This window comes from Hippichthys cyanospilos, chromosome 5 (assembly GCF_059441005.1).
Source record: "Hippichthys cyanospilos isolate Australia breed blue-spotted pipefish chromosome 5, RoL_Hcya_1.0, whole genome shotgun sequence".
Lineage (NCBI taxonomy): Eukaryota > Metazoa > Chordata > Actinopteri > Syngnathiformes > Syngnathidae > Hippichthys > Hippichthys cyanospilos.
Window position 1 is genome coordinate 15,213,875 of NC_142373.1, and position 15,616 is coordinate 15,229,490.

Sequence of the window (15,616 nt, forward strand, 5' to 3'; positions counted from 1 at the left end):
AGGTATGCAAACAATACAGCATTATTCAACTGGGTCCGCAATCAAAATTAAGATTACATGACGATCAAATGTGAAAGATCCAACTATCTATCTATCTATCTATCTATCTATCTATCTATCTATCTATCTATCTATCTATCTATCTATCTATCTATCTATCTATCTATCTATCTATCTATCTATCTATCTATATATATATATATATATATATATATATATATATAGTTCTTTAATTCATTATTCATTTATGTCATTTAATTAATGACACTTATTCTTATTTAATGGTATTTATTTATTGAATTTCGGCACTTTAGGTCCTCTATAGTTTTGTCTGTCTGTCTCTATCTAGCTACCTGTCTGTCATCTTCATCATTAGCTCGGTGTGGGCAAGTGAAGCAAGAATTTGACGCCCCCTGGTGGAGACAAAGCAGCCTCACAGATGTAGTCATGCAAAGAGGGTAACAAAAGCAAGCAAAAAGGTGAGTCGTGTTCCTACAAAAAATGGTATTCATTGGACATGAAAATTCATAGTTAGCAAATTAATTACACAAAGTATTAACTACTTGAACCTGTGCACACAGACACACAAAAAGACTCACAAATATTGACACTTTATTTGTGATGAGCAGCAACGGCGGCGATGATGTCACAAAGTAATTTCACGTGACAGCGTGCAAGGTCCCACGTGTGAAAAAAACGCGGCTTGTTTGTTTTGGAGCTTTGGCTTGTTTGCCGTTGCCGTGACATCAGGCAAGTGAAAGGCACAGACGGGCCACAAGATGTCGTGCTCCTCTTTGTTCAAACCACAATCTCATCGCATCCACAACCCTACTTACATACTTACCCGACGGCACCGGGACATCATCGGGTGTAGGATGAACCAAATACTGCAAGGATGTGAACGTTGGCACAAAAACAAGACCCAAAGTAGGATCCCTCAGTAATTTTTGGCAATTTTTTGCACGTGAAGGTCCAGTCAAATCAGAACAACTCAGTGAACCTGCCTAATCTTTGACAGAACCGGCCTGTTGGCACCAGAATTCATGCCGATAGCCTCAGAAAGCTGAAACTGAAATCAAAATCTGACAGCATTGTGGCAGAACCGTCCGGGGCCGTCAAGCTCCAAAACAAGCAAGAATGCAAAAGGTGACAGAAAAAGGCGAGCCTAAAGGACCGCGAGAGCTTATATCCGAGCCGGTCAGGCGACCGAAACCACAGAAGAACCACCCAAGAGGAAGTCAAGATGCGTTAGATGGCCAAGTCTTCGGGCGCGCCGGAGGCGGGGCTGAAGGCAGCGCTGCGGAGGGCGTCCAGGCAGTGGACCAGAACCAAGGTCCCACTCAGGTGCTTCCAGCGTTTGGTGATGGGACTCTTCATCCGGTCCAGGCCCACATGGAGGTCCTGGATCACGTCTCGGTAGCTGTCGCCCATCTGCGCCGCCCACGTCACCAGGAAATCATATGCCGGCTTCCACATGGCCTGCAGCAACGCATCATAGTCATCATTGTCACACGGTCATTATCGTGGTCACCAGCAGCCGGCGCTCACCTCGCTGTCCACCGTCCCATTCCTGTCTCGGTGCGGCGCCTCGTAAGCATCCATCTGCTGGCGGGAGACCTTGGCCAGGCGCTCGGCCAGCTCCCGCCAGCGTCCTGCTACCTCCACCGCCGTGGTCAGCAGCACAAAGTCCATCAGCAAGCGGGCTACCAGTCCCTGGCAGTCCATCTTCAGCAGGGCCTAACAGGCAGCACATCAACTTCAACTTGACATCGGGTGAACGGACAAGTTAAGGACAACAAAGGCACCCCGTCGGATTTAGCAAAGTGGCATTGGGCGTTCATCGGGGCCAAATCCTTTCAAGAATCCTGACCATGTTCGTGTCCTTTTGGGCTTACGTGAGCAGATTTGGATAACCTTTGCTTGAACTTCTACAGTTATATTGACTTTTTAATGCATCTCCAGCATTTCAAGGCAAGTTGTGCAACATAAATGAAGCAGAAATGTGTTAAATATGACACCCATTCAACTTCTAGTGACACAAACATGTATGACAAGAATTTCTGTCTTTACGTCATTATATGTGCCATGCAATGCCTTCTGTCAACCGAGAAGGAAAGTTTTTTTCAAACAATATATTTATTGTCGAGCCCTGCTTTTTAAGGCCCACAAACTGAAATTCAAACTAAACATCGGCCCATAAACGTATTGGCGATATATCGTAATTTTGAAAGTGACAGTTAGTACAACCATCGAAATCTGTCAAAACGTAATTTTTTTCCCCCTCTCATGTTGCCTGCCTTAACCGCTGTGTGCAGCTCATATTGTGATATTGTGTACCGCATCCGAGTCCTCCTCTGAAGCAGCAACCCATCACATTGTTCACTTCCTGTTTTTTTTTTCAGCTTCAGCACCACTGTATTTGCTACTACCACGGGTAACGTGGCTAACATGCTATCATATGCTACTTTCACAGGGCGTTTTATGTGATATCGCACGAGGTAGGACGCGAGCTAGTGCGGGTCAAGAAGGTCGAATCAATCGAAATGTAAAAGTAGTAGAAGTACAGACAATACTAGTATACTTTTGTAGAAGCCTGGCGGCGGCGGCTTCCAAACAAGCTACTTCTTCATCTCCTCTTGATTTTTCTTATTGCCATGGTTATTTTCCCATTCCAGCCTGGCGCGACATTCCGACCCCATTCCTTGGTCTCGTAACTGGCGTGTGTGAACTCTGACCCTTCTGTCTGATGGACCAAAATGACTTTCGCATTCCATAGTGGGCTTTTTCTCCCACCCCGGCTCGGCTCAGCCCTGGTGAAATGAGGCCACGACGTAGGAAACGTGGGAACAAAGATGGGGAAAAATAAGAGCAAGTGGTCGCAGTAGACCGGAGCCGCGATGCTCTTATCTGATCCGTGCGGGAAGGTCAGGCCGGAGATTCCAAAGCGCTCGCTCTGGAATTCTCTTTTATTTGATATGAGGTTTAGATAGGCACAAACTTGCGTTCTTGCAGTGCAGAGTGATCTAACGACTTTCTATCTTGGCTACAATAATAACTTTCAGACAGTTTCAGACAGCAAGGCAGCTCAATTCGATTTTTTTCGTGAGGTCATTCATGTTTCCAAAAAAAGGCAACCTCTATGTGACCAGCATGAGACCCGTGTGTAAACTATACATTGCCCAAATTTGTCCGGCACGTACATAGAGGGCAACGTGACGTCACACACAGCGAGCACGCTTAACCTTTGTGTTTACGGAAGTACCACAATTGAATACCTTGTGATGTTGAAATAGTTGTCATACAGGATTTTATCAATCTGTTAAATTTAAGGAGGTAACCGGGAGAAGGGTTTTTTTTTTTTTTTTAGCTTGTCTGCCATTTTTCAATGTGCTTCCAGCTTTTTGAGTGCGGAATTGTGACGTTTATCGCTTGTTAATCACGTGCGGGTCGGATGAAAACAACCTGGCTGTTCAGACAGAAGTCGCATGACTAAAGATTGGATATGGACCACATTCTCAAGGGGCCTGGATCGCATTTGAAAAAATTCAAACTGCCATTAAATGATCAGTTACACAGATCGCAAATGGGGTAAAAGATTTTAAAAAATCGTAACGGGGGTCACCTCAAACTTCTGTCTGAATGGAGATAAATGCTTTTTTTGAATGTCTTCCTTTAGTTTAAGCACGATGTAAAATGACAACCACACAATCTAATCTTGTGGGGGTTTTTTTATTTTTCATTTTTTTATGAGTTTACGGAAGCCAAATCCAGAACTGGGCGGTCCGGCGCCGTGTTTCTTGTGAACAATGAGACAGGAAACATCTGCCGGCACCTGATCTTTTATCCTCCTCCTCCTCGTCTTGGTGGAAGAGGAGCTTCTGCAAGACATCAGCATTTCAAACTCGGCACTAAGGAGGATGTCTGGGGACCAGTCGGGACTGCTGCATTGACGACGAGAGGAGGCTCAGTACAAGCTAGTAACCGCTAACGCCAAAATAATTAATCCGGTACATAAATGGTCGAATTGCGACTAACTCAGAGTTTATTTGAAACTAACTCTTCAGACGGAGATGCCATAATGATAGTCCATCGAGACGACGGACTACCTTCTAGCAGGTTAATGAGCAACACTAAGGCCAAAGACTCACTGACAAACAGTGACAAACTCTTGTAAAGTGAAACGTAACTCACAGTAGAATAGGACGCATCACGTGGAGTTGAGTGGCTTAACTGGTATTATAATAGGAATCAACTCACCATAGTAATTAACCCGAAGCATGATCAGAACTAATTTGCTACAGGTAGACTCAACTCATACTAGAGTAGGAACTGTAGACTGGCAACTTTCATATAATAGACCAGAAAGGAACACTTACTAACTCACAATAGGCTAGTGACTACCACGTAGTAGACCATAAAAGCACTCCAAGAGGAAAATTGTTTAACTCATAGTAGACCAGATACTCATAGGAGCAAACGTGCCGGCCCGCAACTTTCATCATAGAATCAGAACTTGAGAGGGATGGCTACCTCATCATAAAATGTTAATGTGTTGGGGAATCAGGAGCCAGTAACAAGTGCGCTGATTTCTCTGTGTTGCTTTCTTCTAAAAATAGACCCCAGTGTGGACAGCGGCCAATCAGGGAGGGACTTGTGCGTCATGTGGACACGGCAGGACCCACTGAGCTGGGATCCAAGAGAAACATAACCAGCTGCGCCGCCGATGGCAGCAGCTCGCGACACTCGCTCACCAGATTGGACTATGTTCTCTTCATCCAGCCATCCATCCACTGTCTATAAATGTTTAATGACAGTGTGCGCTAAAGTCGCTGCGACATCCACACATCCGCTGCCTGCGCATGTTTCACCGCTACTTTGGTCCGACTCCACACCTTTGTCATTTTCTTGCTTTGTGTCACACACATTGCAGTGTGACTGCCAAGTGTAGACTAGCAACTTCCCCATTATTGACAAGCAACCAATGAACGTGAACTGAGTAACTCACAGAAGACTAGTGACTGTGAATAATAGCTCAGCATGCTGCACCAGTGACTTCTAGTAAAAGATAACTGATTGAATTCCTTCAGGAAATATTGACTAATGACTCTCCTGAAGTACTGTAATGTAGACTAAGAAATACATAGCAGAATAGGAGCTAACTAATACATAGAGCAGTGACTCAATTTAAAAAAAAGACTGCCGGAACATAGACGAGTGAAAAAGCAAGAGTAAATGTGACCAACACAAAGCAGCCAGCGGAACAGCACAACTATTGACACTCAGGAGACACAGGATGTAGACGGTAGAAAAGAAAAGGAGAGGAAGTAGGCAGCCGAGACAGTGACATCGGTCACGGTTGTGCCAGACTGATACGGCAGTGATGGGCAAAGCCCCTCTAGCACGCTGGGCTTGGCAGACTTTACCGTGAGCAGCTCCTTCTGGAAAGACTTTGGCTCCTTGCCGTCCGCGTTGTTGCAGTCCTCCTTGAGCTTCTCCAGGACGCAGGCCACCCTCTCCGGCTCACTGTCCAGCTCGGCCCGGCAGAAGTGCGTCACGGGAAGATTGCGGTAGCCCAGGGCATCGGCGAAGGCCCGCCAGTCGCCTATGTTCTCCATCAGGACGGTGCGGACCGAGGCGTAGATGTACGTGAGGAACTTGCAGGGCCTCAGAACCTGCTCCAGCAAGGAGGACGTGGTGAGCTCCGGCCCGCTAAAGTAAATGGGCTTGACTTTTCCCATCACCAGCACGTTTTTTGTGTGGACCAGTCCCACCCGGCCCTGGTAATAGCCTATGTACCATTCTTTGGTCCACAACTGGCCTTTCAGTTTGACCTTCTCCTCACTCAGAAGGGCCACAAAGTCTCCTTTCTTGTACTCCAACAGGTAGCTGTTTTTAGTCTGTCGGATGACCGTCTTGATCAGCTTTCCAAACCTGAGGTTGGTGATCCGCCGGTCATGGAACACCGGGTATTTTGTGGCCACGGCGAGAGGAGACAGGACGATTTTGCCCACTTCCTTTCTTTTCAGAAAGCGACGTTGCATGGATGTCTTTGGACCCGTCTTGGGCGGCGGAGTAGGCGTCTGAACACAAAATTGGGCCAGTATGATCTCCTGGTCATCTTTGACCTGGATCCTCAGGGTGAAGTCCGAAACGTCGGCGCCATTGCGAGAACTTATCAAGTAGACCAACCGGCTGACTTTCCCCAGTTTGAGCTGAAAACCGCGAATAACTTTGGCCTCCTGCTCGCCGGCCTTCACCTCGTAGTTGGCCATGTTGGAGTAGACGCCGACACGGAGGTCCTGGGGCCTGGACAGGACAAACTGGTGTTTGCCCCACAGCTGCAGTGCTACGGGCGGCGAAGACTGCGCCCGTTTACCCACGTCGCTCACCAACAATGACTTGGGCGCACAATCATGACCAAACACAGCCACGACTGTTTTGAAGGAGGGGTGGATGTGTTTAGGTCCATACACCCCTAACGTTATCTTTTTGACCACGTCATCCCACACGCTGCATTCTGGAGATGTGGTCTGGGACTGCGCCACAGCGCAAACGTACATGCACGGTTCCAAGTTGTCCAGGGAAGCCTGAACCGTGTCACCGTACAGGAAGGTCTGTGAGATGGGGGCGTATGGACCATCTTTACAGTCGCTTCGGACGCAAAGTATCTGCGCGGTCGCACGATTTTCCGGCTTGACCGCAACGGAAACTTTCATCTCCAGCGTAATGCCTGTCTTGGTTTCCATGTTGCTGAGCTTCAGCTCCACCACTGGGCTGGAGGTGGTGCAGCGGTCATTGTTCAGCTCCAGAGGTGGGTCTAAAAGAGCTTTGATGGAGATCTGCTGGGTGTCCCCCTCCACGACGTGTCCCTCAGGGATGTGGACGCTGATGTTGGTGTCTGGGAGCTGGACGGCACCTCCCGAGCTGTCCAGCCGGCAGACAATGCTGGTCTCCACCGGCTGCGTCTGACCCCAGCCCGGGTTTTGGCCCAGAGAGTTCAAGTCATGGCAGGACCTGGCCAGCTTGCGGTGGCTAAGCCAGGCAGTCCGGAAAGCCTCCCTGCTCTGGAATTGCTCTGGGGCTGGCGCTTTAAGGGTGCCAAAGAAACTGCTGGACATGGCAGGGTTTTCTGACTGCGCCTGCAGGATTGACATGTCGGACAGACTGTAGGAGCGCTTGCTTCTGAAAAAGGGGTTATCCCTTCGAAGACCGGACCCTGCAGTGTTACAGGGAGGGTTAAAAAGACCGCCGGCAAATGCGCTTAAGTCCACGGCACCCGTGACGGTTTCTGACACCGGCGGAGTGTCGAAGAGAAGAAGATCGGCTGACTTGTCGTTGCTATTCTGGTCCAGCGGGCTTTGAGGACCACCGTGCAGGAAGGGGTTGGTTGAGGTACGTGTGGTTGTGAAAGGATTTCCATTGTGGAAAGTGGTAGGCTTCAGAATGACACCAGCCCACTCACCGAGAAGGTCCATCTCCGAGGCCGTCTCCTCCCTTGTGTCCCCCGCGGTGTCGATCATGCCGCTGTCGCTGAAGGACGAGTCTCTGAAACCGACCGGCTCGACGTACGCGGCCGGGATGTAGCCCATCTCCGTGTTGTTGTGGGCGTACCACCACTCGCCGCCCGAAGTATCCAGAACGTAGAGTCGGTCGCCTTTGGAGAACTTCAGAGTGGTAAAGCTGGATGGGCAGTAGTCCTTGATGGCCACTACCTCTCGCGCCGTGCCGAAAGAGGTGGTGGTGTCCAAGCGTAAGGCACTGGGAGAAGGCACTAGCAACATAAGATCAGGGACAGCATCAGATACGGTCGAGTGAAAGCCAAATGTTGCACACAGCCAATAACCTAACCTTCATCCTAATGTTAACCCCAACAACAAATCTAGTATTTGTAAAGCTAATTAATTGGGTCTCTAACCACGAAGACCCAAACCTGAACCTTAGGTAAAGTCCAACCCCTGACCTAGGTTTGCCTAATGCTGCTGAACTCTATCCCTAACCCCGAATTACGCACACAAAACCCTGTCGTGTCGAGGCTATTGCGTAATCAATTTCGGTCTTGGTCTCTTAGCGCTACGAGCCGGTGTGCCGGGGTCTCACCTTTGACGTCAATGAGGCTGGACTCAGACACGCTCTCGCTGAGGTCAATCAGCGTGCCCTCGGACCTGCAGCGAGGCAGCGAAGCGTTGCTATTGGCCGTGGCTCTGATGCGATGAGCGGCCATGATTGCTGGTGACTCCCTGCTGGCAGAGTGCGACGTCAGCGGTGTCGTCTTGCCGTCATCTCTGAAAGACACCACAAAGATTTCAGGAAATGACTTAACAAGTTCCTTTTTATGGGTGAATTCTCACCCTTTGTATGCCACTTTTTATTTTGATCCTCTTAAAAATTCTGCATTTTTACAGACTGCCTATACTTGAGCCACTGGCTAGATTTAGTTTTAAGATTTTCTTATTTACTTTTGTAATATTGTAAGACTTAACACAATATTACCAGACTTAAGAGTAATATTATAAGACTTAACACATTCCTACTTAGCTTAGGGGTACTGCATGTTTCCTCCTGAAACCTATTCTTAGCAAAATGCTGGTCTTTCAGTGAGAGATAAAATAAAGAGTTTTGCAAGATCTGGATTATTCTTCTTTTAAGGTTCAGAAGCATGAAACCTGTGGAGATTAGAGCGGCTAGCTCTGTAGATATGTTAACATCCCAATGAAACACCCGCATTTGCCTCACGCTTGGATTTTTGGCCCGTTAAAAGGTCTCTTAGGCTCTTTGAACTCTCATTGCACAGTGATATATGATCAATATTGCCCTGTCTCTTCTGGAGGTGGGATTCCTCAATCTGTCATCCATTCTCAAGGATTCTTCCATTTTTCATTAGTATTTTTCAAATCGGTCTTTGAGTTTAGATTGGAGGTCTTTGTTTCCACAGCCCTTTGAAACTCTTCAGGAGACAAAGGGATACACAGATAAACTTGGCTTGACAGGAAGCGTTACGGCCCATCTGCATGCTTCAAAACCAGCCCGCGTTGCTCTGCAACGACGGGAGATAAAGGAAGGGGGAATCCCTGCCGTCACGCTTTCAAATTCCGGCTATGAAAACGCCCTTAATCTCTACCACATGTTACGTTCTCACAACAGAAGAATTTGACAAGAACCTCTAAGAGAACCTTACTAGACATTTGTAGTTTTGTTTTCAATGGTCTTTCACATCTCCTCCCTGCATTGTGCATTGTTCCGGGTGGTCCCATAGACAGCGGACCACCCAGTAATGCTTAGTGAGATCATAGCTCGCAGGAAGGAGCCATTACTCTTTTTATTATTGGGTCAAAAGCAGTGAAGGAAAGACACACACACACACACACACACACACAGGGAATTTCACTTTGATGTTTACATGCGAGCCTCAGCTGCAGTTGCCAGGGTTACTGCATGCCTTCCATTTTCAAGAAGGCTTCAGGACAGCTACGCTCACGAAGCCGATATGGTGATTCTTTTATCGTTGTCATCATGACGGAGGACGCTATGCGGTGACCGACATGCTCATGAATGTCGTGATAAATGTTAAAAGTCTGCCGTTACACTGACCCACTTTTGGGCGTTCACGTTCTTTTGTGCTGACAATAAGCAATAATGTCGGATTTTACCCAAATAGATCAACCGGATTTCCACTCAATTACTATTTTTTTTAATATATGGATTATTTCAATCGTGCACTGTGGCAGTTATTCCGAGGAAGATCTTTATTACATGTGTTTGAGCATGCCATGCACTTTTCTTGACTCTTCTGTATTATTCGTTGTCATTTTGTTGACTTTGTAGTGCAAAGAGAAGTTTATCTTGAGTAAATGGCAAAAGCAGCAATGGCTTTACAACATAAAATTGTACATTGTGCTCACTGATGTCTGAATATCCCACACACGTGATAGTCATTCCTAAATGAGAAGAAAAATTTTCATCACTGCATCCAGCCTTCGGCCCGCAACTATTGAAGTGGTGCACCCCACCCACAGTAATACAAGCATCCTGGCTGTCCAAAGGGGGCGGAGTTGGCCGTTTAGGTCCGCGTTGGCCCCCTTGCCGGGAAGCAGGAAGCGAGCGGCTGAGGAGGAAATGCCTTTGTGATGACAGTCTGAGACCACTGGAAGGGTGATACTCCCTCTTATGCGAGCTCTTATCTCACGTTAGTTCATAGACTAACTATGAACAAATCATTTTGAACCACTTGTGGCTAGTTGAACCTCAGCCAGCAAGCAAGTTAGCCATTGAGCTCTCAACAGCTTGTATCTAAGCCGGAACCTCAAATCTCTTCCCATTCATAGAAAATAATAGAAATCATCTGCTAAGGGGTCAAACTACGGCACAGGTCAAACACTGATTAACTGTACATGTTAGGTTTCTTTTTAACGTTCCTTACTGTTACAAAAGTGGAAAGAGGGATAAGCTACTGTTGAATGAAAGAACTTTTCATACAGTAAAACTAGGCGGTCACTGTCATGAGTTTAATTAAAAACAGATTTTTGTAGAACTCAGTGTGATGTTTATACTTTTTTCAGGTTGTGATAGAATAGAATAGAAGCGGTCTTGGTAGTTAGCAAATTAGCGATCGTCCAAATACAAACTAGAAAAACACATGCAAGGTGCACCAATAAGTCAAAGCGATGTTGTTTTTGCTGGGTGGGTTTGCTGGAACACGCTTGGTACAAGCTTGAACGTGCAATGGAAATATTGACAACTACAGTGCAAAGGGGGCATCGATAGCTATCTAGTTAGCCAGGTATTTTGTAAGCTAGCATCCAAATAAAAACGTGCTAAAGCTAAACCAGTTCACAGTATGTAAACAATAATAATTTTTGAGTTTGAAAAGGGCTAAAGTAGATGGTCAGACAAGGTAACTAGTGTGACGATAAGCCGCGCATTCAGAAATTCACTCTGAGGTCTTGTCTACACGTAACCAGGCGTATTTAAATCCCACATAGTCTCCGCCCTCATTGCGTGTAAAAAAAAAAAAAAAAAAAAAAAAACCTACGTCCACATTGCTTTGCTGATTTCAAGAAATCGCTGCTACATGAATCCAGCACAGTGTGGTTTCATTCATTTACATGCATACCAAGTCGCTAGGCGGCAGTAGTCGCCAAATCCTGACCAATCAGAAATAGTTTCTGCCTCTGACGTGTCCAATCAGAAAGAACTTCCTCTGGTGTCACAGATAGCTGTGTCTTTGGCGGGACAAAAGTAGTGTTTAAGTTTAAGTCTTACACGCAACCGCGAAACCGGAGTTTTGAAAGATTTGGCCAGAGATTTTGAAAGATTCCGTTTTGATGCAAACGAAAAAAAGGGCAAAAAAATAGGGCAAACAGGAGACATTTACCGGCAGTTTTCAAGAATCCCGGCTAAGTGTAGACAAGGCCTGAGAGTGGTGTGTTCGAAGAGAGGGATCACCTCGCGAGATAGAAAATACAAAAGTTTTGGGAAAGCTTTGAAAACGTTTAGCGAAAGTTTGCGATCTTGAATGACCCTAACAAGAATGCAACATTCGCTTCCTTCGCACAACACTCACAAATGTTTGCTTCTCAGTGAGATAAGGATTGATAGCAAAGCTAACGCAAGGACTGTTAACAGGGTCATACACGTGGGTGTTTTACCAGCTTGCAGACACAAAAACGTTGCTCACACTTTAATGCTGTCAATCAAATGCAAAATGACAGCGGAAACCTTTCTTCGTACCATATGACAACCCCTTTTTTTGAAGTGAGGGAGTGACTACAAGCCAATGCTAAGCTAACTGGATGAGGTCTAACATGGCCAGCCAGCCAGCAATATCAAAATGGTAAAACTTTTGGAATCCTGCTCTTGGAAGGAATATCGCCTTTGCCCTCCCCAAAAAGATTCCTACATTCCCACACAGACTGTTTTGATGCCCTAACAGGAAAAAAAAGTGTAAAGTTTGGCTGTGATTGTTCCAAAGCAAGCAGAGCACAGCACCAGGACCGGGACGGGAGGAATGAGAGGAATGTTGGTCTGTGGAATGACATCATGAATTATTCAGCAGGGGCCTGCCCGAAGCGGCGGCGGCCATGACAACCGTGACCACCACCGGCGCTCTTTGTCAGTGTTGCCCATCATGTATATGACATCATCACTTTCACACACACGTTCATTGTGTTCGTGAGGTGACTCTTCATCACGCTGTTGACAAGGGCCACCCACGGGGACGTTCTTTTTTTTTTTTTTGGGGGGGGGGGGGGTGATAATTCAGATTTATGGCAGAGAATAATGACATAACTGATTGATCTAAAATAAAATATAGATCTAAAATTAAAGAAGCAATTTTTTGGGGTCCCCATGGACCCAAGTGGCACTATGGATTATTTGAAGTTGCCCGTTTACTGGTGTTACATGAATGTAGCACACGCACTACTACTTAATAGCAGTTCTCACGACGGAAGAATTTGACAAGAACCTCTGGGAGAACCTTACTAGACGTCTAAAATATATTATTCCTGTCCTGAGTGGCTCGGTGGTAGAGTGGTTAGCACATCCGCCTCGCAGTTCATAATCCTGAGTTCAAATCCACCTCGCTCTAGTTAGCATGTTCTACCTGAGCTTGCATGTTTTTTTTCTGGGCATTCCGGTTTCCTCCCACACTCCTAAAAAATGCATGGCAGGTGTATTGCTCACTCTAAATTTTGCCCTGCGATTGGCTGGCAACCAGTTTAGAGTGTCCCCCACCTCCTACCCAAAGACATCTGGGATAGGCACGAGCAAGTCTGTGACCCTAGTGGGAATAAGCGACTCAAGAAAATGCATGGAAAATGGATCAATTTATGTAAAATGTGTGTGTGTGTGTGTGTGTGTGTGTGTGTGTGTGTGTGTGTGTGTGTGTGTGTGTATATATATATATATATATATATATATATATATATATATATATATAATATGGGGTTTTTTTAATGGGCTATTGAATTTTCTCTCTGACAGACATGAAAGTCAGCATCAGCCTTAAATCATCCAGATTGGTCAGACTCTAAGTGATATGTAAAGCAGCATTCTTAAAGGTATTTGAAGTGTTCATTTCCATGTTTCTTTCAATTCCACAAACGCGGCAGGCCCTCATCATGTTGCTCATACAAGGACCAAACACGGTAAGCCAGCTAGCATCAACATAAAGACATGCTGTGTCTACAGGTCCAGGAAAAAGCAAATGAAATAGATTTCAGGGAGTGTTGTCCTTTGTATCGCTCTTCCGCCATTGCGAAAGGAGTCGCTCGTCGCTAGCTGCTTAGCATCCATCAGCGTATCCCGCAGCAGGTGAACAAACAAACATTTGCATGTTAAGGTGGTCACATGCTCACCAGCTGATACCAAGCAATGACGTGACCCCGGGAGCAGGACTGGAGGAGAGTGGGGGTCCAATGAGGCTTATCTTAGTCACATGTGTTGCTGGAAACAATGAAGCTCATTCAAGAAGCAACTCGAGATCGGCGCAACTTTCCACGAACATCCAGGCCGACGGCGCGCTACACTCTGCTAACATCACATCCAATGTAGAACAAAAACAACCTTCTGCTCTCTTTCGGTCTCCATCCTGGAATCACTTGTTGCCTGTTTGAAATCACAATTGGCCCTCATGACACAAATGTTGTGTAAGTAGTCAAAAGTTCCTGCTAGACACCAATCGAGCATTTTTTTTCCACCTAAAAGCGAGAATTAGACAAAATTGTGAGTCTGTAGTTGCTGTTACCGCGGCAATGCTCTTTGACTCCCCTGTCGATCAAGGTTATTAAATGCCCCCCCGGTCAGAGTTTCCTTGAATTCACTTTTTTTCTCCCCTCCCTTTGCTGCAGTGTTTGGAGGAACAAGGAAAATGTTTCCCAGGGCAGATGACAAGTAATGCAACAAAATACCTTTAAAATATTGTTTTTTTGTTTTGGTTTTTTTTACATACATCTATACACAGTTTGGTCTTTTCTTCACAGTATTCAACTGTTATTGTCCACACAGATCAACATTGGAAGAGTGTATCATTTATTAATGATTAAATAAATGACATTTATTAGAACAAAATTTCAATATATTATATCGCTCTTCAATTCATTTTAACAAAATTACAATATATTATTTAGCTGTTATAACATGTACATGTACATTGTTGTGATTTGGTAAGGTCGCCTTCACAAAATCTAAACAAGAAAACAACATGGCGCGTTTTTTTTTTTTTTAACAAAATGTATATTTCTGACTGAAGCGAGTGAAAAAATAAATCCATACTAACAAATTCGATATAGGCCCTAAAAGTGCTTAGTGGTTATATGTATGTATTGGTTATTGTTGTTGATCCAGTGTTTAAATTTGAGTTGTTTTCGTTCGCCCAATGCCGAAGCTAGCTGATTCGCTGTTTCTGGTTTCCATTCCTACGGCGGCATTTAATTTGCCTTCTCACGGTGGCCCCCTGTCGGCATGGCGTGCATAGCGCACCACACTTTCCAAATCAAAGATACTGAAAGGGACACGACACGTCCCGTTTCGTCTCGGAAAATATCGCCCACCTATCGAGCTAGTATCTGATCGAAAGAGGCCGGATGAAGCCGAATAAGCCGTTCGGAGCATCCGCGTTCCTCATCTCCATGGCAACCCCGTGCTTCACCTTCTCACGGCATTATGTGTTGGACGAGGGACCCGCGACAAGTCAAAGGGCATCGAACAACCTCCGAGTGCACGTCGAGTCGATTTTGAGAAGTCGGAGAGCTTTCTCACTTGGCTCCAGGTCTCGCAAACTTTCCACCACCCCGCTAAACGCGCCGCCATGACGGCGGCAAGAAGAAGAAGAAGAAAAGATGGCAGCTCACCCGCTAGCACGGCGCGCCTCGTCTCGCCAGCGAAGCCGAGCCGCCGCAGCCGCCGGCGTGGAGCTTCGCTTGTCGGCCTGCTTGTGCTAGATGCTCCGCCGACAACCCAGGCGGTGGACAGGCGATTGGACTGGAGAGCTGGCGAGGGAGGGAGGGAGCCAGGGAGGGAGGGAGGCAGGGAGGGAGGGAGCGGGGGAACGAGCGAGTGTCCGCCCGCCCGCCAGGCCAGCGGACAGCCCGGCTGATGTCACCCGGCCGGGGAGGGGCTCCGCCGCCAGACGTCATCGGCACAGCCTCTGCCTTTCCATTCAAAAAAAAATTGTAAAAACAAGCAATTTGCCATCCATCACCAGCACATCAGATGTCAACACGAAATACAAAACTATTTGTTTTTATGTCAATGTCTACAAATAATCACAAATTTGACTTGAAATTCAAATGAAATCTATTAAAAGCTTTTTCGTTTAAATATCGTGTATGTGTGTGTACATGTGTGTGTGTGTGTGTGGGGGGGGTGATTGTGATTTGTTTTTTTACAGTTTACAATAGAATGTAACTTTACTGTCATTAATATTGAAAAGTTGGGGGTTTTTTTGTATCTAAAGTCAGATTATTGGCAGTGCAGATCCTTCTATTTAATACGCCTCAATCCCGTTGTCATGTTTTCTTGACATCTTGAGGTTGCTATGCTAACTGTTACGTATGAGTGTGGTCCCTCTTATTCAGCCAAGTGGTGCTGATTTTTGTGTGGTCCTCACATCTATGTG

The 15,616-nt window shown here is 46.1% G+C and overlaps 1 protein-coding gene across 1 annotated transcript; it reads right to left on the reverse strand.

The window, feature by feature from the left end:
- Positions 1-595: 595 nt before the first annotated feature.
- Positions 596-15,036, reverse strand: LOC148423709 (SH3 domain-binding protein 4-like). The gene is made up of 5 exons (XM_088415782.1): positions 14,850-15,036; positions 8,098-8,282; positions 5,424-7,771; positions 1,549-1,737; positions 596-1,479 (listed from the first exon to the last, which is right to left on the reverse strand). The coding sequence occupies exons 2-5, from the start codon at positions 8,219-8,221 to the stop codon at positions 1,249-1,251; spliced, it is 2,892 nt and encodes a 963-aa protein (XP_088271908.1). The 5' UTR covers positions 8,222-8,282; positions 14,850-15,036; the 3' UTR covers positions 596-1,248.
- Positions 15,037-15,616: the final 580 nt, after the last annotated feature.

What these genes read in the sequence shown, in the direction of transcription:
- LOC148423709 (XM_088415782.1), bottom strand. Translation starts at nt 8,221, where the DNA reads ATGGCCGCTCATCGCATCAGAGCCACGGCCAATAGCAACGCTTCGCTG. An exon ending in TCCAGAAGGAGCTGCTCACG is followed by an intron (nt 1,738 to 5,423) that starts GTAAAGTCTGCC and finishes GCTGCCTGTTAG; the next exon opens with GCCCTGCTGAAGATGGACTG. An exon ending in ATGGGACGGTGGACAGCGAG is followed by an intron (nt 1,480 to 1,548) that starts GTGAGCGCCGGC and finishes GCGTTGCTGCAG; the next exon opens with GCCATGTGGAAGCCGGCATA.